The sequence below is a fragment of the Lindgomyces ingoldianus genome (assembly GCF_010093535.1).
Source record: "Lindgomyces ingoldianus strain ATCC 200398 unplaced genomic scaffold BDR25scaffold_18, whole genome shotgun sequence".
Classification (NCBI taxonomy): Eukaryota; Fungi; Ascomycota; class Dothideomycetes; order Pleosporales; family Lindgomycetaceae; genus Lindgomyces; species Lindgomyces ingoldianus.
Window position 1 is genome coordinate 475968 of NW_022985179.1, and position 26996 is coordinate 502963.

A 26996-nucleotide genomic window follows, 5' to 3' on the forward strand; every position below is an offset into this window, starting at 1 on the left:
TCTGCGGAATTATTCCTCTGCGTCCCCACGTGTTACCCCAGTGCGTCGAAGTTCGGGACGTCCCCCGCGCGCAAGAATGTGGGGTTGAGGTGGATGATCGGCATTTAACTTACTGCAATTGCCCGTGTTACGGGTGGGACATCTCATGAAGGAGCTCAGACGCGTACAACCGAAGGACGATGTTGGAAACTAAATAGGTGGAGTAGCAAGTGTGCACGTTATCAGAAGTAGAAGTGACTTGAATGGTTGGTATATGGCAAGGGATGTGCTATAGCTTTGGAGAAATTGTGCCACCACCAACAGCTCTCTCAACTTCACTACCTATGAGCTGCCACCCCTTTCCCCTGTAATTCTTGGGCCAAATGCCATTGCGACCTGGGGCAAGGATGCCATTGGGATCTAGGGCATCTTTAATCGTTTCATTAAACCTCATTAGAGCATTGTTATTCCATTTGTACGTCCCGGCAACTTGATCAGCAAACAAGATATGAGTCCGGTACTCCCCATACCCCTCCTTCGCAGCGGCGGCGATTAGTTCTCTCATCAATCCAGCTGCTCTTCTCTTCTCGTCATTCGATGCACGGTCGTAGATGATGTTTGCAATGTAGTGCATCTCTCTGCCTGCCACGCACAAAGTCGGAAAGAGGTCGAACCCGTACTTCCTGTGCAGGCGGACGTTGATGTCGTGGACTATCTTCGCATCTTCAGCACGGGTGGGTGTGATGGGAGAGAAGAACAAATGAGCAGCGTTCGGTTTCCAGTTTAGCCAATCCAATTCCCGGAGCACGGGAACCCCGCTGCAGACAAGAGCTCGGGAATGGATGTAATGATCCACGGGAAGGTCCTTCGGAAGGAAGAATTTAGATCCCTTGATCTTAGAAAAGGCTGATTTGATCATATCGAGCTGAGAATTTATACCCGCATCATCTCCGTACTGTGTGCCATAGAAGACCCACGAACACTCTCCACATGGTAATTGTGCTGCATGCTTGCGGACGACTTCTCTCGGGATAGGAGAAGGCCCAGAATACCAATGCGACTTGGGCAAGCCAGTCACATTGAGCTCCTGGACGACATGGCGGAGCTGTGGGATATTGCCGAGAATGCGTTTTTGAGCAAGGGGTCTAATGACTTCGACGATATCCGGGAAGTCCTCGTCCCTCGGAAAGGTGATCATATACGACTGATGGGCGGTCTCATGCATCAGCCAGAAGCCCATTTGACAAACAATACCGAAGTTGCTCTGCGAAAAGATGCCGTCAGAGTAGGGACCGTAGGCGGGCTGGAAAGACTGCCAGGTGGGATTGTCGACGCCGTCCTTGCCTGGCAGTGCCCCCATCCCCGTTCGCAGGAGCTCGCCGTTCGGGAGGACGACTTCCATGCCGCAATGGTTTGCGAAATGGTCGCCCATAGGCGTGTAGCCAACGCCGCGATCGATGGCGTTCCCGAGAACGCTACCCCCGCCAAGATCAGGTGTGTCAATCCACAGAGGTAGCTGCCTCCGTTGGATCTCCTCGTACAGTGCAAAGTACGACACGCCGGGCTCGACGACGCATGACGCGTTTTCTGGGTCTATGTCCACAATGCGGTTCATCTTCTTGCCCAGGTCCACAACCACTGCGCCTGGCACGCGTGGAGCGCTGCCCCCATATCCGACATTTCTGCCCATCGAGATAGGGTATATTGGAATGGCGTGTAGGTTTGCCCATTTAACAACAACTTGGACCTCTGCGGTCGATGCAGGATAGACAACAGCGCTGCAAACGAGATCCTCTTGGTCGACGACGTGGAAGGCATCGTGCGTGTTCGGATGTTCAAGATACCAGCCATCGACAAGTGGCTGGTCGTTAAGGGCAACATTCTCAGCGCCAATATCACATCTTAACGATGCGATGGCTTTGTCGAACGCATCGCGAGACGTGCCAGGAGGTAATCGCACGTTGCACCGTCGGGGTACGCTTTCCGGAAGCGTTTTGTTAGACCATAGTCGGTCCTTCGCCTCTTGGGCGATTGAGGCGAGCCGCTCTGGCACACCGCTGTACTTTTCGGAGAGGGTGGGTGGAGGCGGTTGATGTGTGCTCATCGTCCAAGCTGGTCGTCACAAAGAGGCGGCATTGTCGACATTTTAACGTACAGGAGGGGAGCATGTACCCCAATTCCGCGACAAGTGCAGGGGTGGAGCTATGTGGGGAACTTTGGGAGAATTGGGGTTCTTCTCACGTGCTCCTCTAGAATTCAGGTCAGATCCAATCATGGCACATTTAGTGCATGAACCGCTGTTCGGAAACGCTGTTTATGAATGCCTGTCTTATATTTGGGGTTCTTCTAATGCTAACCATGAGAGGCTATTGAATAGCCAGATCTTCCCTATCATACGCAACTTAGACCATGGGTTGAGAAACTGAGGAAATCCCCATACTCTGGCTGTGCTTTGGTGAGTTCAATGCTTGCTTCCGTAGTGTACACCCATTCATGTAATAATGACAACACAGGATTAACGCAATTTGTATTAACCAATCTGTTGCCCGGAAAAAGAGTAGGTAGGTCACTCATATTCACAATGTATGAGCATGCTGAGTCTGCTCTCATGTGGCTCGGCCCGTCAGACGGGGATAATGACATCACCATGGACTTCATCAACGAGATCTTCAAAACACCTGAATAGGAACTGCTACTCATAATACCGGGCCAAGAATACCACATTAACTACTCGCCTCGCACTCAAATAACCTTCGTTGCATTGTACAGATTGCTCATAAGACCCTGGGCTGTGTAGGAAGTTGCCATATCTTTGAACCCGATTGCTTGGACAGAAGCGAGTGTCGCGGTTTGCTCTTGAGGAGATGTCGCACTTCGCTCAAAAGCAAATCGAAGACTTCCGCGCGAATAGCCTGGTTTTGATCAGAGCTTACCTCAGGACATGGGCTTTGTGCTTGGTCCAATTAAACTACACCCATCGATTAAACTACCACCGCTACCTCCAAGAAACCAACATACGAGCTAGCATTATTCGTCTCGCACTCTCCACATAGCGAAGCGATTGCAGTAACGCACGGGATAAGTTCTACGGTCTTTGGGACCTAGCTACCGACACTCGCCTCCCCCACATGAACCCCGATTACTCAACCCGCTTGTAGAGGTATATACCAAAACGTGCACATCCCTCTATAATAGTACAGAAACCACATGCGTGACCCAAGCCTGCTCCTGTGAAGATGGTTTCCCAACCTGGTGTCCAGGCCGGCAACATAAACCGATCCGACACACTGATCCAAATGCCCTACCACCAACCAGCTTCCTAGAAGACATCCTGGATCTAAACCGCCTGCTGCATCAAGACACTCGAGGCCCGCACCCCGCGTACGGATTCTTCTTCAACGATAAAACTCTAACGTGTGCTGGCATTCACATCAACACAGTTACCCACATTATCGATGTCGAGAGTAATACGAATATCGCAGTGATTGCACGATGGCTGGACATCGCACGGCGGTTCGCTTATGTGGCTATATGTCCCCCTTCGAATATGGCTGCAACTTGCTCTAGGGTTGTCAATACGCATGACCAACAATGTTGCTGCTATGCCATCGAACGGCTTCTTGCATCCCGGGATGTTCAAGGGATGCTCGAGGCCGTCGGGTTCATAGACGTGGTTTTAGAAATTACTCTTACAACATTAAAAACAAGGGAAGACTGTTTACTTAATTGCACAAGTTCTTTTGCTAGTTATCACTTTCTTCCAACTTAATTAATATTCCACCAATACCATCATAGGTGTAGGATCATACCGCAGGAGTGAGCATTGGGTGCGTTGCCATTTTGTAACGAAGCCTGGAGGCTCCCTCGAGCGCGCGAAAACTCGTTGAAATTGTTTTGCTACTAGTTTACGGCGCGGCGCTAGGTGTGTAGCATTAAGAGAAAGAGTGTATAAATACGATAAGAAAGGTGTATCATATGTACGAATAATTTTTGTTTTTCCCTAAGGATGTGTCTCTTGAGCTCATAATCTGCCAAAGAACATAAAGTGAGCGTTGTAAAGTAACAGATTAACAGTGGTCTAGCAATAGCTACAATTACAAGATATATCCAGGCGTTAGCAAGCAGATGTAAGAGCAGGACAGTAGTTGTATGCTTATCCCAACATTTCAACTCCTTTCCACAGCCACACCAAACCACCTATCCTCCCGTGGATAGGAAACTCGAACCACAGTATCCGCCTGTGTCTGTGTCAAACACCGTTTCACCCATAGTACCCATCCAGCCTTACGAAACAAGCACCGTCTCCACTATCGGTCGATCGAAAGCGCCACGACCGCTCTCGCCAAAAAAGCACCAAAGGAACACAGTTGTTCCGAAACCTACTGTTCTGCCGACTAAAACTATCGATTTCCGCTTTCGTCACCTTATCATGTTGCCGTTAAACCCGATTAGCCTTCAGAGTCTTATATATGAGGCACTCACACAATTCGCAGTCCCTCTTAAGTTCAGTTCTTAATATGTCGTAAAATCAAATACAAAACACAGGATTGTATCACAAGTGCAGTAGGTAGAACAGAACCAAACAATTCAAGAACAGCTTTTAAGCAAAACAATCCAGACTCGCTTTATTTACAAAACCACCCCTGCTCCTCTAAGCGCGGGGGGCTCTCCCTTCACCAATCTATCTACTGCATTAGATTGAAAGGAGCGTATCGGTGAGTATTTACAACGAGAATCCAAAAAGTTGATCAACCATCAAACCATCAATCATGAAAAAAACGCTCCCAACTGCTCCTATCAAAGCTCGTCTGGATCGCTTCTGTGCCGATCCTCGGGATATTGCCCAGCAAACACCCGTATGCTCCACATGAGACGTTTACTCGGCCTCAGGCTTGCCAAGGATACCACGGGCCATGTGCCTCTTTCGGAGGTTGTACTCAATAGCGCGCTTCTTGGCAGCCGCGCTCTGGGTGAAAGCGGCTGAGCCGCCGAAGGGACCGGCGAGGGCAGCGTTCTGCATGCGGACAATGCACACGTTGGACGCGCCACCGGCGGTGCCGGAGCAGGTCATGCCTTGGGGCATAGCGACCTAGAATTAGTCGTTAGTAGACGGAGGAGGATGGGCAAGGGGAAGAGGGTGTAGCGTACCTTGACTGGGAAGTCCATAACTGAAGCACCAGAAAGACCACCAATGCCGATTCCGGGAACATCCTGCATGACCTTTGCGTCCTGGAACGCAGCAGGGTCGGTACCCGCGCTAGTAGCATCAATCTGAGCGGTCAAGGGGCCAGCGCCGTCCTGGTTGACCTGGTGGAAGGTCATGGTGATAGTGCCGTCATCAGCAGTCGTTGGAAGACCAGATGTCGCACCCTGGCCAGCAGCCTTGGAGACACCACTCTCGGCGGTACCAGCGGGGGTCTTGGTGCCCTGGGCAGAAGCAGCGCCACCAGCACCACCAGCCTTTGCACCACCGCCAGTGAGGGCATCGAGAAGACCACGCTTGTTAGCTGTGGTGGCAGCGCCTCCGGTGGCGCCGGTACCCATGAAGGTGGCGATGGCAGAAGCAGCATCGACTGGGCCGCCACCGTTGGTGCGGCCAAGAGCAGATGCCTTCTGGGTGCCCATCTCCTTGGTTCGGATGATGGAGGTGTCGGCCTCAGAGCCGCAGCGGGGAGAGGCGCAGTCTCGGGGAGTGCCGTCGGCGACTGGCTCTCTGTTAGTGGATGTGAATGAGGAATGTAAAAGACGAAGGCATACCGGAGAGACCAGGCATGTTGACACCGTTCGCGCCCTGGACCTCAGTGATGACACCGTGAGCGGAAGCGTGGGCAGCAATAGCCGCAATCAAAGCCAATGAGTAACGCATGTTGCTTGATGTGTGATGTGAAGAATAGGATCCGGAGTGGATATTAATATGCAATATGAAGATTCTTGAAAGGATCGATGAGAGACGAGCTTTGATCAGACAATTAAACAAGCGACCTGCGCAAGAGAAGGTGTAATTAAGGGAAGGGGAAGCGAGTCTGGATGATTGCTGAAGAAGCTGATGGTGATGAGGCTTGTATTCGGGGCAGATTCATCAACCTTATATACTCGACTTTGGCGCCATTGGATACCGAGCAAAGCTTGAGCATAGAACAAGCTTCCTGGACTTGTACAGTCCCGTCGACGTGTGCCTAGAATAGCCACATCCGAGAGCCCCTGTTGGTATGCGCGAAGACTATGCTCCTGTGTGCTGTTCCCAAAGGGAAAACCGGCATGAGACAGGAAGCAGCAAGTCCAAAGCAGTCATTGAGACAAACGTAGTCGAACCATATCCGTTACCGCACCACTAAAATGGCTCCCGCTAGGGCCCCAGCAGCGGAAGCGATCGACTCCAGGAAGATGCGCTAGGTCGTTCCTCGTCGATGGACAATGTGGAGGACGGAATAATGTTATCGCGGTCACGGAAAAACGCATTGACGTTTTGGATCTGGTGAAGTCAAAATGGGCCATGGTGTTTCGGGCAGCCAGCAAGATGCTAAACTTATCTGATTCAAAACGTAAACTCCACGAGAAAAGTTTGAAGCACGTTTTGACCTATGGGAGACTTTATCGTTAATGAAGTTCCGAGGCTGGGTCGTTTTTGACCGAGGGAACCAGCATAATTCAGCGAGCATCATTGTAGCTGAGGCGTTTCGAAGAACGGGGAGAAGAGGCGCAGCACTCTCAAGCTGCCACACTCCATGGTAGGTGTTGTGCGATCGGGCAGTAGGAAGTTTAGCCTCAGGATGCAGGGTCTGGCGAGGCTCGTTGAAGCAGCATCCTCAATTGCGAATGCAAGTTCAAGGACGGATGAAGCTGTGCATCCGATCCTAGAGGCGTCTTGTTTGGTTTGCACACAGCTGTTTCCCTTGCCGGTACCCGACTCTTCCTCAAAATCATCAATCTGTCACAACTTCATACAACATAACTGCAGATCATCAACATGTTCGCCAAAAAAGACATTCCAAATAGCTGTCAATCTTACCCTTATCTTTCTCCCACTGGGTGTCGCTCTGGCTTCTCCATTCAGCAAACACTACCATTAGCAAAACACTTAATGGAGCACACTCAACCCTAAAGCGACTGAACCGAGGAAATTGAGTTTGAAGACAATTGAGGTGTGGTGTTTCGGTATCGTGAGGTGAAACTTCAGATGGTTTGAAATGTACTGTTTCTTGGCACGATCCCATCCCACCTAGGGTTTCCAGTGGCATATTTAGATTGTTTCAGGAACTCCATTAACATAGCCTCTCCACATTATTCATCCCGTGGTCGAGGCGACTTCTCTTCTCTCCAATCACAGTCCGCAGAATGCGAAATCGAGATGCAGCCTCAGCACCCAAAAACTGGGAATCGCGGAGTCACGAAGAACAAAATTCCCGAGGCCCGTTTGAAAACACCCCGGGAGGCCTCTGCGCCTGCGGCCGAATTTCCGAGCCCTTGGCATATCTAGGCGGAGGCTTGTTCGTCGGATGTGCCTTCTTCGATGAAATTTCTAAACTCCCTTACTTCTTTTATCCACACATACCTTACGCAAATCTCCTGGATCTCGTAATAGATGTCTTCTGGTGGAAGTAGCGCCTTGCGGATCAGATTGCGGATGAAGAGCAGTAAGAGCTTGACAGCTCGAATCTGTGCCGCGCGACCGTGAGCGATCCCAATGTCGTTGTCGTCTATTACACCGCTTTCACCCACAAAAGAAGGAGTCAGAGAATCAACCATGACGAATCCTGGGGGTTGGCCCATCTGTTCGGCCATGCGGAGGGCGTGCTGGATATACTCTCGAATTATGGGTGATGGCTCGATGGACAGCTGTTGCAGCGTTCTTTCCTGCAGCAATGTCGTCAAAAAATCCAGATGTGCTAACTCCACCGGAAGATGAGTCAGGTCAGATATTGCTGACTTGGGGTCACTCTCCAACCGGGAAAGCATGTTCTGGTCCCACAGTTCCCGATCGCTCAGCTTGGGTTTGTCGACAGTGGAGCCCTTCGATACCTCGAAGGATTGGTTTGTGGTAGGCTGTTTCCCTTCTTTCGCCGAGTGCTTCCTCTCATAGATGCCCTCCTCTTCCAACATTTGTATATATGGCTCGACATCGAACGGCATGGTTTCCCGGTGAATTACAACAGTCTCGTACAGCGTCCTGGGGGATGCATTTGAGAACTGAGACGAACTGCCTGCCCGAAGGAGTGACTTTATCATTTCTGCTCGGACAGAGCTGATGTGAATATGATGTAAACGGCCATTGGCCTGGCCGTGTCCCGTCAGAGGATGCGACAGTCGCTGGATTGCTTCCACCCAGTGGGACAGGAAGGGGTTGTATCTCAAAGGAGTGGCGCTATTGAGTATGTATAGCTGGTACTCGCAATTCAGGAGTATTGAGAGTTGCGCCCAGGAGGGATCAGTTCTGACTGCGACAAGTTCCGTTAGCTCCGCTTTTCTAGGCCCGTGGAGCTACCGAAGCGACGATACCTTGGGCTTCAGAACAGTCCAGCGTGTTCTTCAGACTCAGCGACTCCTCAAACGTGCTCCCAGTTGTAGTTCCGCAACTCTTGCGAACATCCCTTAGACACTTCACGGCGCGTTCAAAGCTGCACAGCGGGTCGCTCAGGGCGGCCACTTCCTCAGTTGTCAGCGCTGCGGAAATGTCCATCTGGTGCTTGCGCTGCGACTCCAGAGGCTATTTCGGTACGGGAGTGGCAATTGGGAATACATGTGGTTGTGGGTACTATTACACTGGGCTAGTTCTGTGCTGTTGGCAGTTAGTCACGTCCACCAGTTCACAGCGCGCCAAGCTGCGGCATGTCCCGTGAATACGATTCCCTTTCTAAGTAACCTGATTAGGCAATATTCAGTATAGTTATCATAACAAACTTCCCAATTTGGAGGAAAGTAAATGCAAGCTACAATAAATTGTATATCGTTGATTATGATGCTATGCTTATCCGCAACCATCCATGTCTGACCAAAAGTACAAAATGAACCCGGGGATTGCTGGCCGCCAAGTGACGTCCTGTCATGCAAAGAGCAGACCAACCAAGGCACTCATAATATTATAACACAAGGACAGAAAGCCAAATTAATGAAGCTGCGAGCCAAAGTTCCGTCATGCTCAGAGAACCGGAGCGAGCCGGGACAGGGGCTTTAGTAAAAGGAAAAGGGTATCGTGGTTGACCATTCAGTTCACCACCGGCTTTCCGCCGGCTAGAATTTGAATATAATGTACAGTGCGTGGATGATGCCCTAGGAGGTTTATCAGCGGCCCAACCCGCGAAGCAAGGAAAACGTGCGGAACTCACCGGAATGTAACCCAGGATGGTTAAGAGGATATTGATGAGAAAGTCGGCATTGCAACCTCGCTCAAGGAAGACACCTAGAGGCGGTAGCAGGATGGCGAAGATGATTTTGATGATGTCGCTGTGAAGTAAAGCTCAGCAAGAATATTTCATGCGTGCGATTAAAGGACATACCTGGCAGTGAAAGGCATGTTGATGGTAGGGTTCTTTTTTGAGCTTAGGGCTCAACGTGGAAGGTTTTGTAGGTACTTGGAATAAATTCTAGGTTGGATCGAGGTAGATGTTGAATGCAAGTTAGGGAGTGAAGATGGACAATGTCCAGTGGGTGCAGCAGTATTTAAAGAATGAAGAGCAGCGGGTTTGTCCTCCTGATTCCAGTATGACGTAGCTGCCCGCGAACGCACGCAAGACACCGACAAGGATGCTGCCACGGGAAAGCCACACCTTGGCAGCACCGCGCAGCCAACTTCCTAGTCACGGCACCTACAGTTTCTTGTTATTTACTAGGCTTCTAGCCCCTCACCGTTTTTGCAATTCCAAGTCCCGGGGTAGCCTGAATTTCGTCACTGCTGCCCAGCCTGTGTCGGGAACCTCCCAAGCCTCTGGCAAATCGCGGCTGCTGTGGCGCATGACCGTGGCGCATGATTGTGGCCACATAAGGCATGCTCAAAACACCCTCCCTAACGTGCATCACGACATCATCGGTGGCGGGCCTGTGATTCCATCAAACGTAATGTGAAAATTGTGGCAAGATACACTTTAGTCACGTTTTAAGATGCATCCTGTATCTACCGCTTGTAATCCGGGTACCGGTAGAGCAATTTGCAAATTAAAGATCGTAGGGATAAATATCTGATTGGCTAATTGTTGACTAAGTCGAGGAAGAGTTCTTGACTAAAAGGATATCATGTCCAAACCCCAAACTCCACCCATCCAAGCGTTATACAGTTGCCTCGCTAAAGCGCTGTCAGTACCTCCGGGCCTATCCTGTCGCAGCATAAAGGATATTCGCATTCTACTGAGGAGCCTGCTTCTGAAGATCCGCCTCCACACCTCGCTGCCTCGCCTTGCCATCATCGTGTTGCTTCTGTGCCTCGTTCCTAGCCGCGGGGTTGCTAGTTAAACCGGCAACGGCCCCGCCAATGGTACCACCGACCCGGTCCGAGATGCCCTTCCCCAAGTCGCTGAGCTGCCCCTGAGCTTCCTGTCCCTGACCCTCCTTGTTCTGTCGAATACCTTCTTGCTTCAGACCCTCAGCGCCGAGGAGTCCGCCAACTGCCTCCTTCGCAGAGCCAACGGTTTTGTTCCATGATCCTGCGGTGCGGTTGGGGTCGTCTTTGGCGATGCCGCCGGAGGGGCTAACGGTGAAGGGGCCGGCTTTGGCAGCGGAGTGGGACAGATCGCGTTCAACATCTCCTGTGAGCTTCTTGTCCTCGGCTTGCTTCTGTCGACACATATAAGCAAGGTGAGGAAGAGAGGGAAGAGCTTGGGAGCTTACCTTGTCTGCAGGGTTGCCAGTGATAGAACCAATGGCAGACTGAACGGCACCGGTAGCGGAGTCGACGTAGGATTGGAGGGTGGAAGTTTGGTCCTTGTTGTTGGAAGACATGTTGATGTTTGTGAATTGAGTTGGAAGGTTGATGTAGAAATATAGTAGTAGAGGTTTGTGCTTCAAGTTTGTGGTAGGTTGTGAATGAAGGAGAAGAAGATAGGACCACGATCGCAGGGCTTCTTATATGTGTTCCGCAGTTACTACGTTAGGGGCATGGGTCAATGTTTGCATGTGCACAAGGCCATGATGTCATGACGTCATAACTGCAATTCAGCCCTACGCACGGATCCATGTACTAGCTTCGAGAAAGTGAAAGAAAAACTCCACCCGTTCAACCGACCACATGGGGCAGAATCTTGGAATCCTTTTCATCGTAATACCCAGCTATTACGGACACAATGTACTATGACGCAATTCTCCTCTTTTTACAATGGGGTACTACCCGCCCGTGATATGCACATGCAAACTTCGGCAAACTTTGGAGAAGAGACTCCTCTACCAATCCATGCAATAATATAAACAAGAAACGTAGCCCCTCCTTGTCCAGATAGCTACCAATGGCATATCTATCTCCTGTTAGTTCTTGAATAAAGTATGCTCAGGGCCTCGAGACTTACACCTCCCTCACTGTCATCCACCGACCATGTACCCGCAAGTCCAACGATCTCCACTTCGCCATTAGTATGCTCATTCATCTTTGTAAGCCTCGCAACGCCATCGTTGTTGAACTCAGCTGGACCATTGTTGAGCAAACGTCGTGCCCAGGCATCGATGGCGGGTTCGCCCGTCTCGTCGCGAGCCTGTTTGAGGAATGGGATCAGTGCCGTACCACCGGTTCCGCGAAGCTTCCTCCCGCTAGTCCGATCTAAGGTGTTTGCAATATTGATTCTCTGCGCAGCAGCTTGCTTAGGGCTCAACGATCGGGAATGAGACCGCGATTCACGGGATTTGACAATGATGTATCGCGATACCATCTGGATGTGCTTGTCTCGGAAGGTTCGAAGCATTGCTAAGCAGGCATCGAAAGCCGTCACCAAAGCACGATTCGAGCGATTGACGGCTACATACTCTCGGATGTTCGAGACGCTTTCAATGTGCTCTAGAAACCTTCGATGAGGGCCAGGCATGTATTTCCGCATGTCCAGGATGAAGTTGTTGGAAGGCGGTGGTATCGGGCCTTCGGAGTCCAAGCTATCGGTACGCTTTTCGCCAGTAGGCCGATGCTCAACCCCAAGAACAATATCGAAGAACTGGATGATAGAGCTTTGCGCATTGCTCCCCCCACTGAACTGAACGTAAGGCTGTTCCCCTGTCCCATCGTCGAACATTACCCCATTTGGAAGCCCAGCTTCGGCCATATTCTTGCTCCCTGCAAGGTAGGGGCGGATGCGGTGATAGAAGACATGTGGATCACAGCTTTCGTACATCCTCTCCAGAACTCCACCGAGCTCATCTAACCTCTCCGCAAACGAGCGTAGACAGTCCGTGACCGTGTGAAAGTCATTTCGTCTCACTGCTGCAATTGCCTCAATCATCAGGGGCACAATAGGACCAGCTCTTGCTTCAATTGCCACTGAGATCATGTAAAACCAGGACTCGTCGAGTGATCCAGTGAATGTCATGAGTGTGGACAGATTTTCGAGTGTATCGATTGGCTCGCCAGTGAAGATCGGGCGCCAATTCCATAGGGCTGTGCCTGCATAAGTCGCCACCGAAGGAAGCTCGAGGTGTTGGCACGTCTGCAGGAAGGGTATTGATACCGGGGGAGGTACTATCTGTGCAGCAGTGTTAGCGTTGTCATGATAGGTTTGAACAGCTATGGCTTACATCGGAGGGTGTATCACCTCCCCAAACATAAGCATGAGCTATGAAACCCAGGATTGAGTACGCTCGCCTCCATTCCGCTTCGGTGAGGAGGAACTCGGTCGACAGGATAGGAAGTGCATCGACTATACCTCTTAGCCTCTTACTGAGAATTAAGCTTTGAAAATTCCGAACGATAGTCTCCCATGGGCCGTAGTACGAATCGGGTAGAAGTTCGAGAGGAATCTCGGATGGCAGGAAGCCATTCTTAGGAGAAATGTCGTAATCCACGAGTCGAGGTAGCGGGGGTAGCATGGTGCGGCGCGAAGCGACGAGCCTTGTTGAGGCCCGAGGAATTGTGGAGGGCGGCCGAGAAGTGGGGAGGAGAGGACTCAAGTTAAGTACTTAGGTCGTAGGTGTGCTTAGACAATGAGTAAATGGAGCTCGTAGGCTCCGTAAAAGCTTGTCGCGTGATGACGATTAGAACCCGCCCCCCTGCGTTCAACAAAGACAATGGACCGACTGCGCCACTCGTTATAGAGAAGGTCAGAGGCGAAGACGCAGTACAAGCACAATTTAGAGCAGATATTGTGCGAGAGTGTTAGACACGAGGCCCAGGGAAGTAGTTGTAGTAAAACCTCTTGTCGGCACAAGGGAAACGCTGGTGGAGCGCGTCTCGAACTGTGAGCGGGGAGACGTTAGGCTAGGCGCCTGGAACTACTTAGTTGAACGAGCGGAAGCCCGGAAGATGATGGTTAGCTGAATAGCAAACGAGGGGATAAGTGATCTGGGATGCGAGTGACAATATCATCCACGAGATTCCGCGGCCGTGAAAATGAGGACTGGAGGGCATGGCAGAGGTACAAGTCAGAAATTCGTCCTTTCCGGCATCGGTCGGTCAGAAAATGCCCTGAGCGATTAACAATTCACCTCTGGGTCAGTGGGAGCGGAAGACATGATTCCAGGCTGTCATTAGTAAACTTGTTAGGTACGTTCACTTATGGTTGCGTTCCCCACATGTGGAAAAAGGAAGAAAGAATGGTGTCGCAGCAGAGCCGCTCGCCGTCGGCGGGGTTAGTTTCCAGGGTCCAAGCGCGGCAATGGATCCTTCGGATTTTTAGGCCGAAGTCGCGCACGCATTCCGAGACTTTATGCATACCATGGATGTCTCATATCTCGGGCTACCAAAGTCCTTTTTCAACTTCTCTATTCGCATCCGCGTAATGTCCTCGTCCCCCTTTCCCCTATACTACAATCACTAGACTGATTCCATGCCCCGCTTGACAGGTGCAGGTTGTATTAAACATGCAGGCAGACGCAGGACATCACGCCGCCCCACGTGCCTCGAAGAAACTGGAAAAAGAAATCTCAAGTAGTAACACTCCAAAAAGAAACATGCTTGCAGGGTTTTGCCGCGCCAGCCACTAGTAAACTGTAACCCCCCTGATCATCAACATGTACCCACCCCATCCTATCCAATATCCGCCACCAACGGAAATACATCAGCCGACCATAGACTCAGCGCTGAAGACAAAAAGAACCGGTTTTCGGGGTATAAGCGTTGCTCATAGAAATGCATGCAAAAGAGTCCCCCATCAGTGAAACAAGTATTAGCTGTGAAACGGTATCTCTTCGTAATATCCCGACGTATTTGTTTTGTTGCGTCATTCCAAGTGATGCTCTAGTGTTGCTGTAATAGTTAAAGCCAACAATGCGTGGAGTTTTTGTGCAGTTTAACGTGATTTCTGTGGCGAAAATTAGTACACCCATTACCAAACCAACCCTCTGCTCCGGGCAACTTACAAGGCTAGCAATTGCCGCCGCTGAGGCTAGGTCGGGCTTCCCAGATACACTCCTTTGAGCGGCTCGGGGCAGACTGCTTGTGCCATTCAGCGGGGCTCCGGCAACGTTCCTTTTAACACCCGCACCCCCAGGTACTCCTTGAATGGTCGAATGTCGCCTAGGGGCACCTTTTGAAGGCGAACTGCTTGGTACTTCGCGATTTGAGTTTACTGCAGTTCCATTCTTGAAGCTAGTCGCAGGAGGCTCAGGCAGCGGACGGATGCGCTGTTGCGAGGCCTGAGTAGGAGCAAAGCGCTTTACTGGAGAGGCAACGCTAGCGTTACCATTGACCTGCGTTCGTGTTCTTGAAGATTTCCGGATGCCGGTCACAAATTCGTGCAGCATGGCTTCGTCGGGCTTCATGCGGCGGTCCGGATCCCATCGAAGACATCGGGAAATAAAGTCTAGGAAAGCCTCGTCATCACACTTCAGAGCTTGTTGTAGCGTCTTGGAACTTGGACGTCTCCGGCGGCCTTTGGTGGAAACAGTGACTCTCGGCTTCCCTAGGGAATCAAAGAAAAGCTTCTTCCGACTGCTCTTCTCGATCAGGTGCTTCTCCGGTGGGCCGAAAATCTCCATAATGCAGGCTAACTGTTCCTGTTCGTTCTCTCCGGGGAAGATGGGGTAACCCGTGAGGAGTTCCGCAAGAATGCAGCCTAAGCTCCACATGTCGATGGGCAGACCATAACTCATTCCAAGAATAACTTCGGGCGACCGGTAGAAGCGAGATTGGATGTATGTGTAAACCTTCTCGTTCTCGAAACAGCTGGAGCCGAAGTCAATGACCTTAATTTCGGAGTGAAGTGGGTGCGCAAGAAGTATATTCTCCGGTTTCAAATCGCAATGAATGACCCTATGACTTTTGAGAAGAACCAAAGAGCTAAGCATCTGCTTGCAGAACCGCCGAATAAGCCGAAGAGAAAAGCCTTTGAATTCGTGAGCCTTGATGAACTCGTACAGGTTCATTCCAAGAAGCTCTGTTGATATGCAAAGATGACCACGGAAGTAGAAACTCTGAGTAAAGTTAATCATGCTATGCTTGTTATCTGGGTCCTGCACAACAGTTAGCACCCCCTACCATAAACGCTCAATAGAATAGTTTACCCATTCACGAAGTTTCTGCAGGATGTTAACCTCCACCAAAGCCTGCTGATGAAACCGCTTCTTGTTTCGGATGATTTTCACAGCAACGAGCTGGCCCGTTTTGTGATCCACACAGCGTACGACCTGCCCAAAGCTGCCCTTCCCGAGCAGGTCGACAACCTCATATCGATAAGCAAGGTGGTCACCGAAAACGATGTTGTAATCGCCTCGTTCATCGTCGTAGCCAAAGTTGGCAGTCTGAGCATTGAGATCGCCTACGTGCTTTTTGGCACTCTTTGTGCCGCAGAAGTAGATCTCCTTGTAGTCAATGATTTCGCCCCTCTCAAAAATATTCAGGTTAACCATCTGCAGCGCTTGGGCTGCGGAAACACGCTCCTGTGGTCTGGCCCTCTTTCGGAGATCGTCCACATCTCTCGCCGCAGCCTCGAAGTCCTTCCGTTTGGACGCGAGCTTCTTCATTTCCTCATCCGCCACGAGATCGTCCCTGTCTAGGTTCGGGTCGAGGTTGCGCGATTTGAGAACGTTGCTTGAGCTCTTGGATCCAAGCATTCTCTGCATAGGTGTCAAAATTGAGGAACTTGACTTTGGAGTCGGCTGGCCGCTCGATTGTTCTGTAAAGCCGGATGGCACCCGGACACTCATGCTACCATTATGTCTGTGTCCATTCGGTCTATCAACTTCTGTGTCGCTCGCGACTGTTGCGATTGTAGCAGTAGACGTTTTTCGGCGACCGAAATCTAGAGACGGTCGGGTACGATTCGAAGGCGTGGGGCTGGCTACAAGAGATCCACTCCATGTTGCAGACGCAGGCAACCGAGGAGGAGGCATCTCACTATGCCTTGGAGGCTGGGGTGCGTGTTCATCGTTCTTATGAGAGGTAATAAGAGATTGGGAAGGGTGTGAGACATGGGATGCCTTTGAGGAACTCCGCCTCCAACCACCTAAACTGAGTTTCCGTCTCAACGAGGATCCAGACGAAGGTGTTTCAGGCTCCGTAGATGTAGAAGTGTGTGCAGACGACGATGTGTCCTTCTTTGCAAGCGTCCGAGGTCCATGAACCTTCCCGCTTTGAAGTTCTATGTCTGTATCACTCAGCTTATACTCTCCGCTGGGCCTTGAGTAGATATGATTATACTCGCCACTATTCTTCGGGAGAGAGTTTGACGCAAATGGAGTCGTCATTTGTCGCCCCGGATTCAATGTTGGTATCGGCATGGTTGATGCACCGTGGAAGGAGGAGTCAATGGGACGAAGATTGTAGGCCGAACTGCTACTCCGAAGGTGCTTGTTAGAGTCATGTTGATCCTGGTTGTGGTTCCTTGAAAAGAAAGATGCCTTGGAAGCTGTCATGGGTGTACTAGGTGTCTTATTGCTAGAACGCTTCGGTGGAGGTGTGGAATTGCGGTGATCTACTTCTGCTGAGGGCATTGGGAATGAAGAGATCTTGTTGTTAAAAGGCGTTCCTAGTGGTAGGAGGTTAAGCGGGGGTAGTCTAATAGGTTGAAGGTTCTTTTTATTGTGGTGTTGTACCGCCGGTGTCTTGTCTGCATCTGACCCTGAGCCTACGGTGAGGCCTCGGCGATGTCTAATAGTGCCCCGACTCTTTCTTGGAAGGTCCGTTTTCAATGGGTCAGTCCCCAGTGCGTCGATGTGCTGTAATTTAGTGTTATTCAAGTCATCATTCACAGTCGACTGGGAAAGCAGCGGAGGAATCGTAGGTTTGAGGGCCGAAGTTGGAAAAGAGAAGTTGCTGTGCTCAGGATCTTTTGGGGATTCGTACGCCTTCGGAATAGCTGGAACAGGCGGCACTTCCTCTTCCTCTCCTCCAGCCGAACTGTGCACATTGCGCCCCTTTGGTGTGGGGAGGCGGGAACCTGACAAAACTGGGTTGATCCGCGGTTGGAGCGAAGAACCCCCAACTTTTAGTGAATTGAGACTCGAATTTGACGAAATAGAGATCCCAGAGTTGAAGGATTTGCGGTTCTGTTCCGGAGTGCCTCGTGCAGACGAGGGGGTCACGCTTTTCCTAAATATCATAGCAGGGGACTGGTTCAAAGATCGACTCTCGAAAGAAAACTCGGCCTGTGGGGTAGGGGGGCTTATGGGACCGCTAGGCAGATTTGGGTTCATGGACAGCCTCTGCAATCGACGGGCATCTGTGGGGCTGATGGTCCTTGCCCCTAGCCCGCCCACATGGTGCATGGTAGATTGCCGTCTGCTCGACGACGAAGATGGCGTTTGCGTTCGTTGCCCCGGAGACCTGCCTGGCGAACGAGCATGGCTGATGGAAAGGCCTCCACCATGGTCTGGAGTCATGGAGGAGGCGCTGAGATGGGCAGTCGGCTGCCTCGGGGGAGGTTGGAGGGATTTTGCTTTGGCGGTGCGTGCAGAGTTTGCCATGCGCGGGGGCTCGGCCGGAGCATTCAAGTTGGTGGAGAGTGGCCCACGGCGGCTTCCTCCTTTGAATGAGGGCGTGCGGCCAATGTGACCTCGTGTGTTGTCGTTGGCCAACTTGGGGGTGCCCGGTCGGCTATCTCGAGTATCGCTGCTGCTGGGGAGCATGCCAGGGCCGATGGACTTTCGAGGAGGCCGTCCGGCGGGGTGTGACGGTGTAGGGGCAGGGAATTGGCTCTGCCGCCGGGTTCGGATGGACATGTTTGCGGCGGGTGGAGGCATAGAAGACTGGTCGCTGGGCAGGCTGGACGGGTTGGGCGTCGCTGCGTTGGCCTGCTTCCTTGCGTTGCTGAACCGGCGCATCAGGGTGGCACTCCGGGCGGGACGAGTGTCTCCTGCACCCGTGCCCACGCCCGTGAATGTGTCCGGGTCCATGTTTGTGCGGTGGGACGCGGTAGAGTTGGGGAGGATGCCACCGCCTCCCCCTGGCGCAGGGAAGTCGCTCAAAGCAGGCTCGTAGGACGAGATGCTAGCATGGAAGTCGTCAAAGGTAACGTTGGGGAGGAAGTCGTAGGAGCCACTGTTGTCAGCAACGTCCTTAGACGCAGTTGAATGCTTCCCAAAACTGAAGCGTGGATTTGATGCTCTCGTGGGCTGGGGCGGGGGCTGCGGGTGTGCAAATTGCGGCTCGCTCGTCGACGTGGGAAGGAAGGAGCGGCTGGCCGTACCCGCGCTCTGGGAAGCAACGCTCGCATCGCTAGTGACCCTATACACACAAACATTAGTCGGTGACTCGAGTTCAATGCATCCGCTGCAGCGGGAACCCACCTTTTGGACAGGTCGAGCGGGCGCGGGCCCAGCGGCACCTTGTGTTCGCGGATCGACTGCCGGCGTCCCCTAATGCTCGCCTTGTTGTCTGCAGGCGGCGGTCGTGGAGCAGACAGAGCAGACGGAGCAGACGTGGCGCTCGACTTCCTGAGCCCGTGGTCGGTATTGTTCGCCGTCCTTTGAAACTTGCGGCGGACGCGGCCTTCTGTTCAGACAAATCCATCAGCTGCTTTGTTCTCTTCCACAGGCACAACTGGCAAGCAACTTACCCGCAGAACCACTTGAGTCCTCGGCTGCCTCGTTCTTAAGAACCGGGAGGGCGCTCTCCATTGTGCGTGAAGGGCCTGGCCGGGCAGGCTGAGTAGTCATTGTCAATAAACTGAGCCCTGGCTGACAAGTAGTGTGCTTGCTGACCGAAACGTCACGATCGGAATCGACAGCACGTATGACGCAGCCCTAGAGGAGATTTCGCCTGGAGATGGGCCGTCGAAGAGTGTTGCTCCAAGCTCTAGGCTTGGAGTTGAGACTATGGGGACGTGTGCATGTCGATAATAGCCGGGTCGAGGGGGGCAGCGAGTGAGCGGCGGGCGCCAGAAACACGGGAGTGCACGATCACGACCAGTGCATCAAGCAGAACAGTACGTAAGGGGTTTCGCAGCCGGTGCGGAGGGTGGTGGAGGTGGGTGGCACACGCGATGGGGACAGTTGTGGTGTTAGTGGTAGTTGTGAAGCTCTCGGGTCCAGTTGAACGAGCGCGGCGCCACTAAGGTTGCGATGGATGCTTTCTGGATGCCCAGACCACCCCTAGACTTTGCGCCTCGTCAAATAATCATAACAATAAACCAACGTGGTATATCCACAACAACCAGCTCACCAGGGAACCATGCCATCCAACGGCAACAGCGCAGCGTCTGGGTCAACGGTCGCTATCAATGCTCGACGTGCCGACAACGTTGAAGCAGCGCAGCGGGTCAGGTAGAACAAGCGCGCCACGGAGGCACAGTATTTCTAAATGATCCTAGCACCGCGCTGCAAACAAGCATATCTAATTGTCTTGCATGCCGTCTGCCTTCTGATACTCGGAGAGTTAGGAAGGATGCCGTGAGGCCGAGGCGGAACCATGGTACGTGCCCACGACGGCTATGCAGACCGCTCTGCCTGTGAATGCACGTGTATCGTGGATTTTCATCTTGGTCCCCAGAGGAGTGCAATGGATCGTGGTTTTCTCCCCCTCCCCATCGGTGGTGTTACCTCCCCCTTGCGAAGATAGGGGGCAGGGTCAGGGACGGGCATGAACCCGCATATATCGGGCCAACGCCACACTCGCTCTCGCGGCCATGGTCGCTGCCAAGACAAGCCACGAGGGCCAGTTGCACATGCGTCATTCATCCCCGGCCAGACCTGCCGCCTCAGAGCCGTCCATCCTATGTTCTACCTAAGACATCCAAAGCGGTTCAGAGCGTCGGACGAAACCTTGGAAGTTGTCTTTATGAATATCGGGGCGCACCGACAAGTAAGCATGTGATTCCAAGCCTCGGACTACGCAACACCTCAAACAAGTTGTGGCAGTGCGTCCGCGCATCATCCCAGCATATCAACCCGTTGGCACGGTCGAACTACGACCCAGACAGAATCACTCACCATGTCCAACCACGAAGCTGATCCTTTCGTGGGCCGCGACACGCCCATACCGGTAGTCTCCATCACCAGACCAGACGATCCACCCAGTTCTGCGTCCGCCATCCCAACACCCAGCGACAAGCAGACAGGAAAGCACCACCTCTCCGCCGGCAAGCTTCGAGGCAAACTTGAATCACTCGGCCATGGGTTCGATAGACCAGAGTCGTCCAGTCGGGTCTCTGATCGACTCTTCACCATGTACTTCCCTCCATGTTCGATATCAGAACATCAGATCACATGACTAAATACCCCAGGCTCCTCCAACAAGTCCTCCCCTCTCAAGACTACGACTCAGATCCACACACCCAAAGCCAACCCACCAAAGACCGGCGCTCCCGCCAATACGTCGAAAGACCAGGTTTCTCCCTCCCTGTCATGTCCTCCAACTTTCGCCGCTTCAACGCCCGCATCGGTGTAGCATTCATTTTCCAAAACCGTCTCATCCGCCTCTTCACCTGGCGGCAGCCCACGCAAACTCTCTCCTTCCTCTCTGTCTACACCTTCATCTGCCTAGACCCCAACCTCCTCGTCGTCCTCCCCCTGGCCGCCTGTCTATTCTTCATCATGGTCCCCGCATTCCTAGCCCGCCACCCACCACCCCCAGCATACCTACCCACAGATCTCTACCCCCTCTCCGGCCCACCTCTCGCCGCCGCGCGAACAATTAAGCCTGCGCCCGAACTGAGTAAAGATTTTTTCAGGAATATGCGGGACTTGCAAAACTGCATGGAAGACTTCTCGCGGGTGCACGACGCGCTTATCGCATTCATCTCCCCATTAACAAACTTCTCCAACGATGCCCTAAGCTCTCTCCTCTTCGTCTTGCTTCTATTCACCGGCACTTTGCTGTTCATAACAAGCCATCTGCTCCCCTGGCGCGCCATCTTCCTCACCATTGGCTGGATCACCACATGCGCGGGGCATCCATACATCCAAGATGTGCTCTCCACGCCCTCGACCTCAACACTCCTCTCGGAGAAAGAATCAGAATCTAGATCTTTCCTTCTCGGCCTCTCAAAAGCCGACATCGAGCTCGAAACGAGTCCCGAGATTCGTGAAGTCGAGATCTTCGAATTGCAGCATCGTGCACTACACGACGAACATGGAGAATACGAGAGCTATCTATTTTCCCCAAGCCCATACGCTCCATTATCGCCTGCTAGAATTGCGGGCGATCGACCAAAGGGTACCGCTTTTTTTGAGGATGTCCAGTCGCCAAGGGGGTGGCGTTGGAGCGATAAAAAGTGGACATTAGATTTGTTGAGTCGGGAGTGGGTCGAGGAGAGGTGTGTGACGGGGGTTGAGGTGGAGATGGAAGGGGAGAGATGGGTTACGGATTTGCACTATGCCGATGTTCAGGATGAGAGTCCGAGGAAGTGGGGGAAGAGGAAGGAGGGTGAGGGGCATAAGGTTTTCGTTAATGTGACGAGTAGTAGACAAGGCGAGTGGAGACGTAGGAGGTGGGTGCGCGGTGTAGAAAGGGTGCCCATGATTAATGAAGAGTAGGTCAAAGGAGTGTCAGGTCTTGGATATCTTCGATGCGTTCAAGCCATATTAGTCGTCTGTCATTGAAATGGGCCAAATGAACAACATGGCCAAAATCCGGACACGCCTAAACCTGCCCAACGCCAAATCCCACCCCTGAACCGAAAGACATCTGCATACATAAAGAGCCCCCAGAAACTGTCTAGAAACGTGATATGAAGCCAGACATGCCTGCACCGGCCACAGCAGCTTTCTCACGCCCTCCCAACTTTAAAACTCAGGATCTGTAGTCCATCGCAGTCAGCCCCACTCTCCATCGCCACCTGAACCAAAAGGTTAAGCACTCACGTCATTTTTCCCAACCTTAATCTCATCATCTTCACTGACCCTCTTTCCTCCCACCGTCTCCACATATGCCAGCGGTGCATCCCCCTATCAATAATCAGCACTCCATTCAAACCCACCGTTCCTCCATCCCCCCCCAACCAATTGAAAATCAACTTACCATAACCTTCCTATATACATCACCCACCGTACTCCCCCTCTTCACAAGCACACAATCCCTAAAAACTGCCGTAGATCCCGCACTCCCAGACGTAAAGCTCCCCACATTCCTAACTGGGAAAACAGGCACTAGCCCCAACAACTCTGCCGCCCGACTCAGCACCTGCACGACCCCCGTCGAACCAAATCGATACAACACCATATCTTTCAGATTCTCAATCCTTGTCTTTAACTTCTCGTCTAACTCCTTCAACCCGCCCCCATCCTCCTCCCCTTGCTCCAAAAGATCCTCCCGCGTGTCTAAAAACTCTGATCCTTCTGTATACCTAATAAACCCCTGTTTCGCTAACTTCCGCAAGAAAACCTCGGATATTGCGGAGGTTAGCACGATGCTTTTTGCATCTACCATTTTTGCGATTTTAGCAATGTTTTTGTCGGCATCAGGGTGGTCGATTTTGTTGAGCGCAATGACGGTTGGGAATTTCTCATCAGTGAATGCATTCACGACGCGCTCGATGGTGGAGTCAGTCCAGTCTTGGAGAGGTTCTTTGAGGGCGAGGCGGTCAAGGCAGCTGGCTACAACGGAGGCTTTGCTGCCGTAGCCGGAGAACTGATTTTGGAGGGTTTCGACGGCGGTGGCTTCTGTAGTTTGTTGTAATATGAGGATTGGGGTGTTGAGGGAGGGGAGGGGATGACAGACTTATGGCAACATGACGGCGTTTTATGGAGCCCCTGAGTTAGTTGGGGTTAGTCGGGATTCTGGGGCAGAGGAGGGGGAGGGGAACCTTACCATTTCTCCATCAGATTCCCTTGTATCCAGCGGACAATTTCCGAGCGTAACCATACAATATCTTGACTTGGATCATAGCCCCTCGTAGTTTTACCTACACCAATCGATCCACGATCAGCCATTGTCTCTTAAAAATCCCCTCACATACTCTCCTTACGTTCTGCTATCTCTTCCTCTACTAAATTTGCGCGCAAACATACCTTCCGCATCCGTGGTCCCACTAACATCCACCACATGCACCAAAGCATCCGCCTGCCTCAAATCATCCAAAAACCGATTCCCCAACCCTTTCCCCAAATGCGCGCCGGGTACCAAACCCGCTACATCTAGCAATTCAATTGGAACGCTGCGTCGTCCATCCACGCAAGAGCCGTAGTTCGGTTTACATCGATCCGAGACATTGAAGCGGGCGCACGCGCATGGGATCTGGAGATAGCCGATGGCACGTTGGGGGTCTATTGTTGTGAATCTAACTCTCGTCCGTCAGGGGTTGGTTGAATATCGAATATCGAATATCGAATATCGTATATAGAATGTTTGCACGCCCGCTGGGGCGAGGATGAAGGAAGAGTGCGAAGCATGCTTACGGGAAGTTTCCTAAAATGTAGTTAGCATGTCCGATCCCAGCCGTCAATAATCACATTCTCAAACTCTCTACGAACCGACTTTGGAAGAGGCATCTGTTAGGCTGCCAGAGTCTGTCTTAGAAGAGAAATCGCGAACCGAGGGGCAGACCGCACCTGTTGAGTGTCGTAGATTTCCCGGACGACGGTTTGCCGACAAGGCCTATCAAGGGATCGCGAGGCATTTTGAAAGCAGAACAAGTAAACAACTCTTAAGAAAAAGCTAGCTTGGGCAACCAACAATATATCCATCCATGCCGTAAATTGTTCAGTGTGAATTTCGCGTTTTCCCTATCGATAAGGGTCTGGCTTAGTCAGATTACGATTGCCCTGTGACATCAAATAATACATCAAATAATACACTATCTCTACCGCCAAGCCCTCTCTCCTATTGGTCTGGATATAAGCCGGTTATTAATCTAATTAGTAGAAAATTAAATAACTAAAAAGCTTTGTTGTTCTACGTTTTTAAGCTTTAAGTAATTATTCTGCTCTACTACATGCTTAATCTAGCCTTCTTTTTTCCTTATCATAATTAAAGACAACGTGGTTAGGGGTGTTAAAATTACTTCTGCTGCGTGGTTTTTCCCTCTAAATATAATTAGCGCTGCCAAGACCTTCTAAGCAAAGCCTGTTATCCTTCCTAATCGGGACTAGCCACTTTCTTCCTGGAAAGGAAGGATAATCTGCTCGTCACAACTACACTGGCAATGCTAACTGAGTTTGAAATAAGAGCGTGAGGCTGTAGTCATATTTATGTATTATGCAGCTCTGTGCAGCTATGTACGCAGAATATGAGAGCTAAAACCCAAGCAAGTCACGCCAAGTCGAGCTCTTTCAGGATGAGCCGAACAACTCCGAAAAGGAAGTCCCATCTAAAATAGAGATTACCGCAGGAAACGTAGCCCGATAACCCTCGGGTCTGAACGTCATATCCAGCTGCTCGACAATCATAAAAGATGTCGGAATATGTGTAGAGAAACAACGTCACCAGGTCATCCTCAAACTTAGATCAAGGTCGCACCGAAGATTGTAGAGACGAGGAATACTAGGCCACAGACGAGAGGAGCCACTGATGACTCGCCCATGCGGACGGAGGAAGCAGCGCCCTTGCTGCCCTTGGCAGCTGCCGCGGTGCCGGAGGCAGTGACAGCGCCCGATGCAGCATCTGCCAACTGGATAGTCTTGGAACCAGAAGTCTGGGACCCAGCACCGGCAAGCCCAGGGCCCTTACCAGCTCCATTGGAGAAGTACTTTGAGGCGTCCTTCGGGAGAGCTGGGAGTTGGTTTGCAGCGATGGTGACGTTCCAGGTACTCGACTTCGTTGGGCAGGTAGATGCGGCGCCAGTTGCCTTGTATCCACCACCGCCATTGGGAGCCTGTGTGCCAGCTAAAGCACTCTTCAGAGCATTAAAGTCGTCGAGCTCCTTGACGTTGTTGCCGTTGAGTGAAACTAGTCCATACTTGGAGCCCTCCTCCGAGTACTCGTAGACAAGACCGCCAGAGTAAACGCCGGTCATCTGGGTGCTGTAGAGAGACTTGACCTCTTCAAACTTGCGAGTGTTGGTGATGCAGCCATACTCAGAAAGGCTGTACATATGTGAGTAGTTGCAAAGACACAGAGCATGTCGAAACTTACAAGAGCGGAAGGCTGTAATCCGCAAACTTCTTCACCTTCTGGTCCCAGCCAGAGGTGGTGAAGCTAGAAGGATCACACCAAGAGTAGTCGTTGAAAGCAAAAAAGTCACTGCGGATAGCGTCGTCGCCGCAATTCATATAGTGGGCCATCTCAATGCGGTTGGAGTCAACATCGGCGGCGGAATATCCGACGGGAATCTTGCGGTATCCCTGTGCATTGATGTACGACTTCATATCACGAGTGGTGGCCTTAACGAAAGGAGCGCAAGCAGTTGTGGTATCATCGTTGATAACTTCATTTCCGGAGAAGAACAACAGGGTGTTGTCGTACTTTTGGAATGCATCAATGGTAGCGAAGACACTCTGCAGATACACCGCATTGTAGGAGACCTCGGGCTCGGCACGGTTGATCGAGTACTTTGGGGTGTTGACGTCAAGGGCGAGATAGATTCCGGCATCGGCCAGGGCACTCATGCACTCATCGTGATTGGCCGTGTTGTCCACTGTGTAAACACGGATCGTGTTGAGCCCCAGTTTTTTAAACTCGGCGATGTCACGCTTGCAGCTCGCGGCGTCGGCAATGGGATCCTTGGCATCAGACGCTCCACCAGGCTGGTAGTCGACGCCACGGATGTAGAAACGCGAATCGCCCGCGAAGAAAGCTAGAACATTGTCAATTGATGTCCCACGACGACGTTACACAAGACACATTTGAGCGAAAGAGGATTTACCGTTTCCCTTAACAGTGACGGGTGTAATCTTGCTGGCTCGCGTGACGGCGGGGGACGCAGCAACGGAGGCCGAGAGGGCACCGGACACGGCAATGAACGCACTGACAGTCTTCATGATGCTAACCTTGGAATTGATTGAGCGACGGTGGAAGATGGTATTACGGGAACAAGCTGGGAGAACCGGAAAAGAGAAGCTGGGTGAAGAGCGACAGTGGGGGGAGGCAGTTAAAAGGGGGCGTGTGGGTTGCCCAGACAAACGAGTGTGAGAAGAATTAGTATATGGGGGAATAAAAGTCGGCGCGTGTGGAGTCGACGTCGTGCTGGAAAGAGGTAGTTGAAGAGGAAGAAACAGGTTGGGGGAGGTGCCGTTTAAGGGGGTTTATATCAATGGAAAGCACAGTGGAATGCAGTCGCTGATTGGGTGGGGTGGCAGAAGGTAGCAGAGGCTTGAAGCGAGATTGGCAACCTCAATCAAGGTCTGGCCTGGTGTGTTCAGGTCTCGCCCCAGTAGCCAACAACACACAGAAGTAGCGTTAAGAAAACCGGGCCTGTCGCCGATCGAGCTTCTCTGCACCACGTCCGCAGGTGCCTCACCGCAGGCTCTGAAACGCGTCCACCGTCATTTTTCCCATCGTCAATTGTTGATCCATATTAAATTTGCCCTTAGGCGCCACTCTGCGCCTGCCGAACGCCACCTCCAGCGCCACGCCTGCATCATCCTGG

General features: G+C 51.8%; 10 protein-coding genes across 10 annotated transcripts; 2 read left to right on the top strand and 8 right to left on the bottom strand.

The window, feature by feature from the left end:
- Positions 1–127: 127 nt before the first annotated feature.
- BDR25DRAFT_355766 (FAD-linked oxidase-like protein) lies at positions 128–2787 on the bottom strand (the record flags this gene model as incomplete). The annotated part of the gene is made up of 8 exons (XM_033695519.1): positions 128–237; positions 295–2091; positions 2152–2228; positions 2275–2345; positions 2377–2518; positions 2550–2593; positions 2621–2668; positions 2731–2787. 8 exons carry the CDS (start codon positions 2785–2787, stop codon positions 128–130), a joined length of 2346 nt encoding a protein of 781 aa, XP_033546882.1.
- Positions 2788–2843: 56 nt separating this feature from the next.
- Positions 2844–4495, top strand: BDR25DRAFT_355767 (uncharacterized protein; the record flags this gene model as incomplete). The annotated part of the gene is made up of 5 exons (XM_033695520.1): positions 2844–3012; positions 3063–3639; positions 3794–3861; positions 4000–4024; positions 4081–4495. 5 exons carry the CDS (start codon positions 2844–2846, stop codon positions 4493–4495), a joined length of 1254 nt encoding a protein of 417 aa, XP_033546883.1.
- Positions 4496–4776: 281 nt separating this feature from the next.
- Positions 4777–6133, bottom strand: BDR25DRAFT_36190 (uncharacterized protein). Its single transcript, XM_033696507.1, has 3 exons — positions 5737–6133; positions 5128–5684; positions 4777–5068 (listed from the first exon to the last, which is right to left on the bottom strand). Exons 1-3 carry the CDS (start codon positions 5843–5845, stop codon positions 4856–4858), a joined length of 879 nt encoding a protein of 292 aa, XP_033546884.1. The 5' UTR covers positions 5846–6133; the 3' UTR covers positions 4777–4855.
- Positions 6134–7219: 1086 nt separating this feature from the next.
- Positions 7220–8729, bottom strand: BDR25DRAFT_287657 (uncharacterized protein). The gene is made up of 2 exons (XM_033688342.1): positions 8476–8729; positions 7220–8414 (listed from the first exon to the last, which is right to left on the bottom strand). Exons 1-2 carry the CDS (start codon positions 8654–8656, stop codon positions 7453–7455), a joined length of 1143 nt encoding a protein of 380 aa, XP_033546885.1. The 5' UTR covers positions 8657–8729; the 3' UTR covers positions 7220–7452.
- Positions 8730–8894: 165 nt separating this feature from the next.
- On the bottom strand, positions 8895–9593 carry BDR25DRAFT_262624 (UPF0057-domain-containing protein). Its single transcript, XM_033686776.1, has 3 exons — positions 9474–9593; positions 9303–9420; positions 8895–9246 (listed from the first exon to the last, which is right to left on the bottom strand). Exons 1-3 carry the CDS (start codon positions 9488–9490, stop codon positions 9208–9210), a joined length of 174 nt encoding a protein of 57 aa, XP_033546886.1. The 5' UTR covers positions 9491–9593; the 3' UTR covers positions 8895–9207.
- Positions 9594–10314: 721 nt separating this feature from the next.
- On the bottom strand, positions 10315–10908 carry BDR25DRAFT_226729 (uncharacterized protein; the record flags this gene model as incomplete). The annotated part of the gene is made up of 2 exons (XM_033685222.1): positions 10315–10743; positions 10798–10908. The coding sequence occupies 2 exons, from the start codon at positions 10906–10908 to the stop codon at positions 10315–10317; spliced, it is 540 nt and encodes a 179-aa protein (XP_033546887.1).
- A 494-nt stretch (positions 10909–11402) lies between these two features.
- Positions 11403–12969, bottom strand: BDR25DRAFT_325768 (indoleamine 2,3-dioxygenase family protein; the record flags this gene model as incomplete). The annotated part of the gene is made up of 3 exons (XM_033692232.1): positions 11403–11417; positions 11469–12626; positions 12679–12969. The coding sequence occupies 3 exons, from the start codon at positions 12967–12969 to the stop codon at positions 11403–11405; spliced, it is 1464 nt and encodes a 487-aa protein (XP_033546888.1).
- A 7288-nt stretch (positions 12970–20257) lies between these two features.
- BDR25DRAFT_262635 (Pex24p-domain-containing protein) lies at positions 20258–22099 on the top strand. The gene is made up of 2 exons (XM_033686777.1): positions 20258–20700; positions 20757–22099. Exons 1-2 carry the CDS (start codon positions 20465–20467, stop codon positions 22006–22008), a joined length of 1488 nt encoding a protein of 495 aa, XP_033546889.1. The 5' UTR covers positions 20258–20464; the 3' UTR covers positions 22009–22099.
- Positions 22100–22102: 3 nt separating this feature from the next.
- Positions 22103–24145, bottom strand: BDR25DRAFT_262637 (P-loop containing nucleoside triphosphate hydrolase protein). Its single transcript, XM_033686778.1, has 9 exons — positions 24022–24145; positions 23944–23969; positions 23869–23878; positions 23482–23750; positions 23282–23375; positions 23192–23223; positions 22493–23133; positions 22336–22419; positions 22103–22271 (listed from the first exon to the last, which is right to left on the bottom strand). The coding sequence occupies exons 1-9, from the start codon at positions 24087–24089 to the stop codon at positions 22242–22244; spliced, it is 1254 nt and encodes a 417-aa protein (XP_033546890.1). The 5' UTR covers positions 24090–24145; the 3' UTR covers positions 22103–22241.
- Positions 24146–24651: 506 nt separating this feature from the next.
- Positions 24652–26610, bottom strand: BDR25DRAFT_287675 (1,3-beta-glucanosyltransferase Gel1). The gene is made up of 3 exons (XM_033688343.1): positions 26274–26610; positions 25544–26204; positions 24652–25494 (listed from the first exon to the last, which is right to left on the bottom strand). Exons 1-3 carry the CDS (start codon positions 26386–26388, stop codon positions 24912–24914), a joined length of 1359 nt encoding a protein of 452 aa, XP_033546891.1. The 5' UTR covers positions 26389–26610; the 3' UTR covers positions 24652–24911.
- Positions 26611–26996: the final 386 nt, after the last annotated feature.

Excerpts from the sequence above, each read along its gene's own strand:
- BDR25DRAFT_262624 (XM_033686776.1), bottom strand. Across the intron at positions 9,247-9,302 it reads CCATCCTGGGTTACATTCCG|GGCATCATCCACGCACTGTA; the intron begins GTGAGTTCCGCA and ends TAAACCTCCTAG.
- BDR25DRAFT_36190 (XM_033696507.1), bottom strand. The coding sequence starts at position 5,845 with ATGCGTTACTCATTGGCTTTGATTGCGGCTATTGCTGCCCACGCTTCC. Across the intron at positions 5,685-5,736 it reads CAACATGCCTGGTCTCTCCG|TCGCCGACGGCACTCCCCGA; the intron begins GTATGCCTTCGT and ends ACAGAGAGCCAG. Across the intron at positions 5,069-5,127 it reads TTATGGACTTCCCAGTCAAG|GTCGCTATGCCCCAAGGCAT; the intron begins GTACGCTACACC and ends GACTAATTCTAG.
- BDR25DRAFT_262637 (XM_033686778.1), bottom strand. The coding sequence starts at position 24,089 with ATGCCTCGCGATCCCTTGATAGGCCTTGTCGGCAAACCGTCGTCCGGG. Across the intron at positions 23,224-23,281 it reads GGGAATCTGATGGAGAAATG|GGGCTCCATAAAACGCCGTC; the intron begins GTAAGGTTCCCC and ends CAACTAACTCAG. Across the intron at positions 22,272-22,335 it reads TTAAGGTTGGGAAAAATGAC|ATCCTGAGTTTTAAAGTTGG; the intron begins GTGAGTGCTTAA and ends GATGGACTACAG.
- BDR25DRAFT_262635 (XM_033686777.1), top strand. The coding sequence starts at position 20,465 with ATGTCCAACCACGAAGCTGATCCTTTCGTGGGCCGCGACACGCCCATA. Across the intron at positions 20,701-20,756 it reads TCTGATCGACTCTTCACCAT|GCTCCTCCAACAAGTCCTCC; the intron begins GTACTTCCCTCC and ends TAAATACCCCAG.
- BDR25DRAFT_287675 (XM_033688343.1), bottom strand. The coding sequence starts at position 26,388 with ATGAAGACTGTCAGTGCGTTCATTGCCGTGTCCGGTGCCCTCTCGGCC. Across the intron at positions 26,205-26,273 it reads CGTCACTGTTAAGGGAAACG|CTTTCTTCGCGGGCGATTCG; the intron begins GTAAATCCTCTT and ends ACAATGTTCTAG. Across the intron at positions 25,495-25,543 it reads GATTACAGCCTTCCGCTCTT|CCTTTCTGAGTATGGCTGCA; the intron begins GTAAGTTTCGAC and ends ACATATGTACAG.
- BDR25DRAFT_287657 (XM_033688342.1), bottom strand. The coding sequence starts at position 8,656 with ATGGACATTTCCGCAGCGCTGACAACTGAGGAAGTGGCCGCCCTGAGC. Across the intron at positions 8,415-8,475 it reads GGACTGTTCTGAAGCCCAAG|TCAGAACTGATCCCTCCTGG; the intron begins GTATCGTCGCTT and ends AACTTGTCGCAG.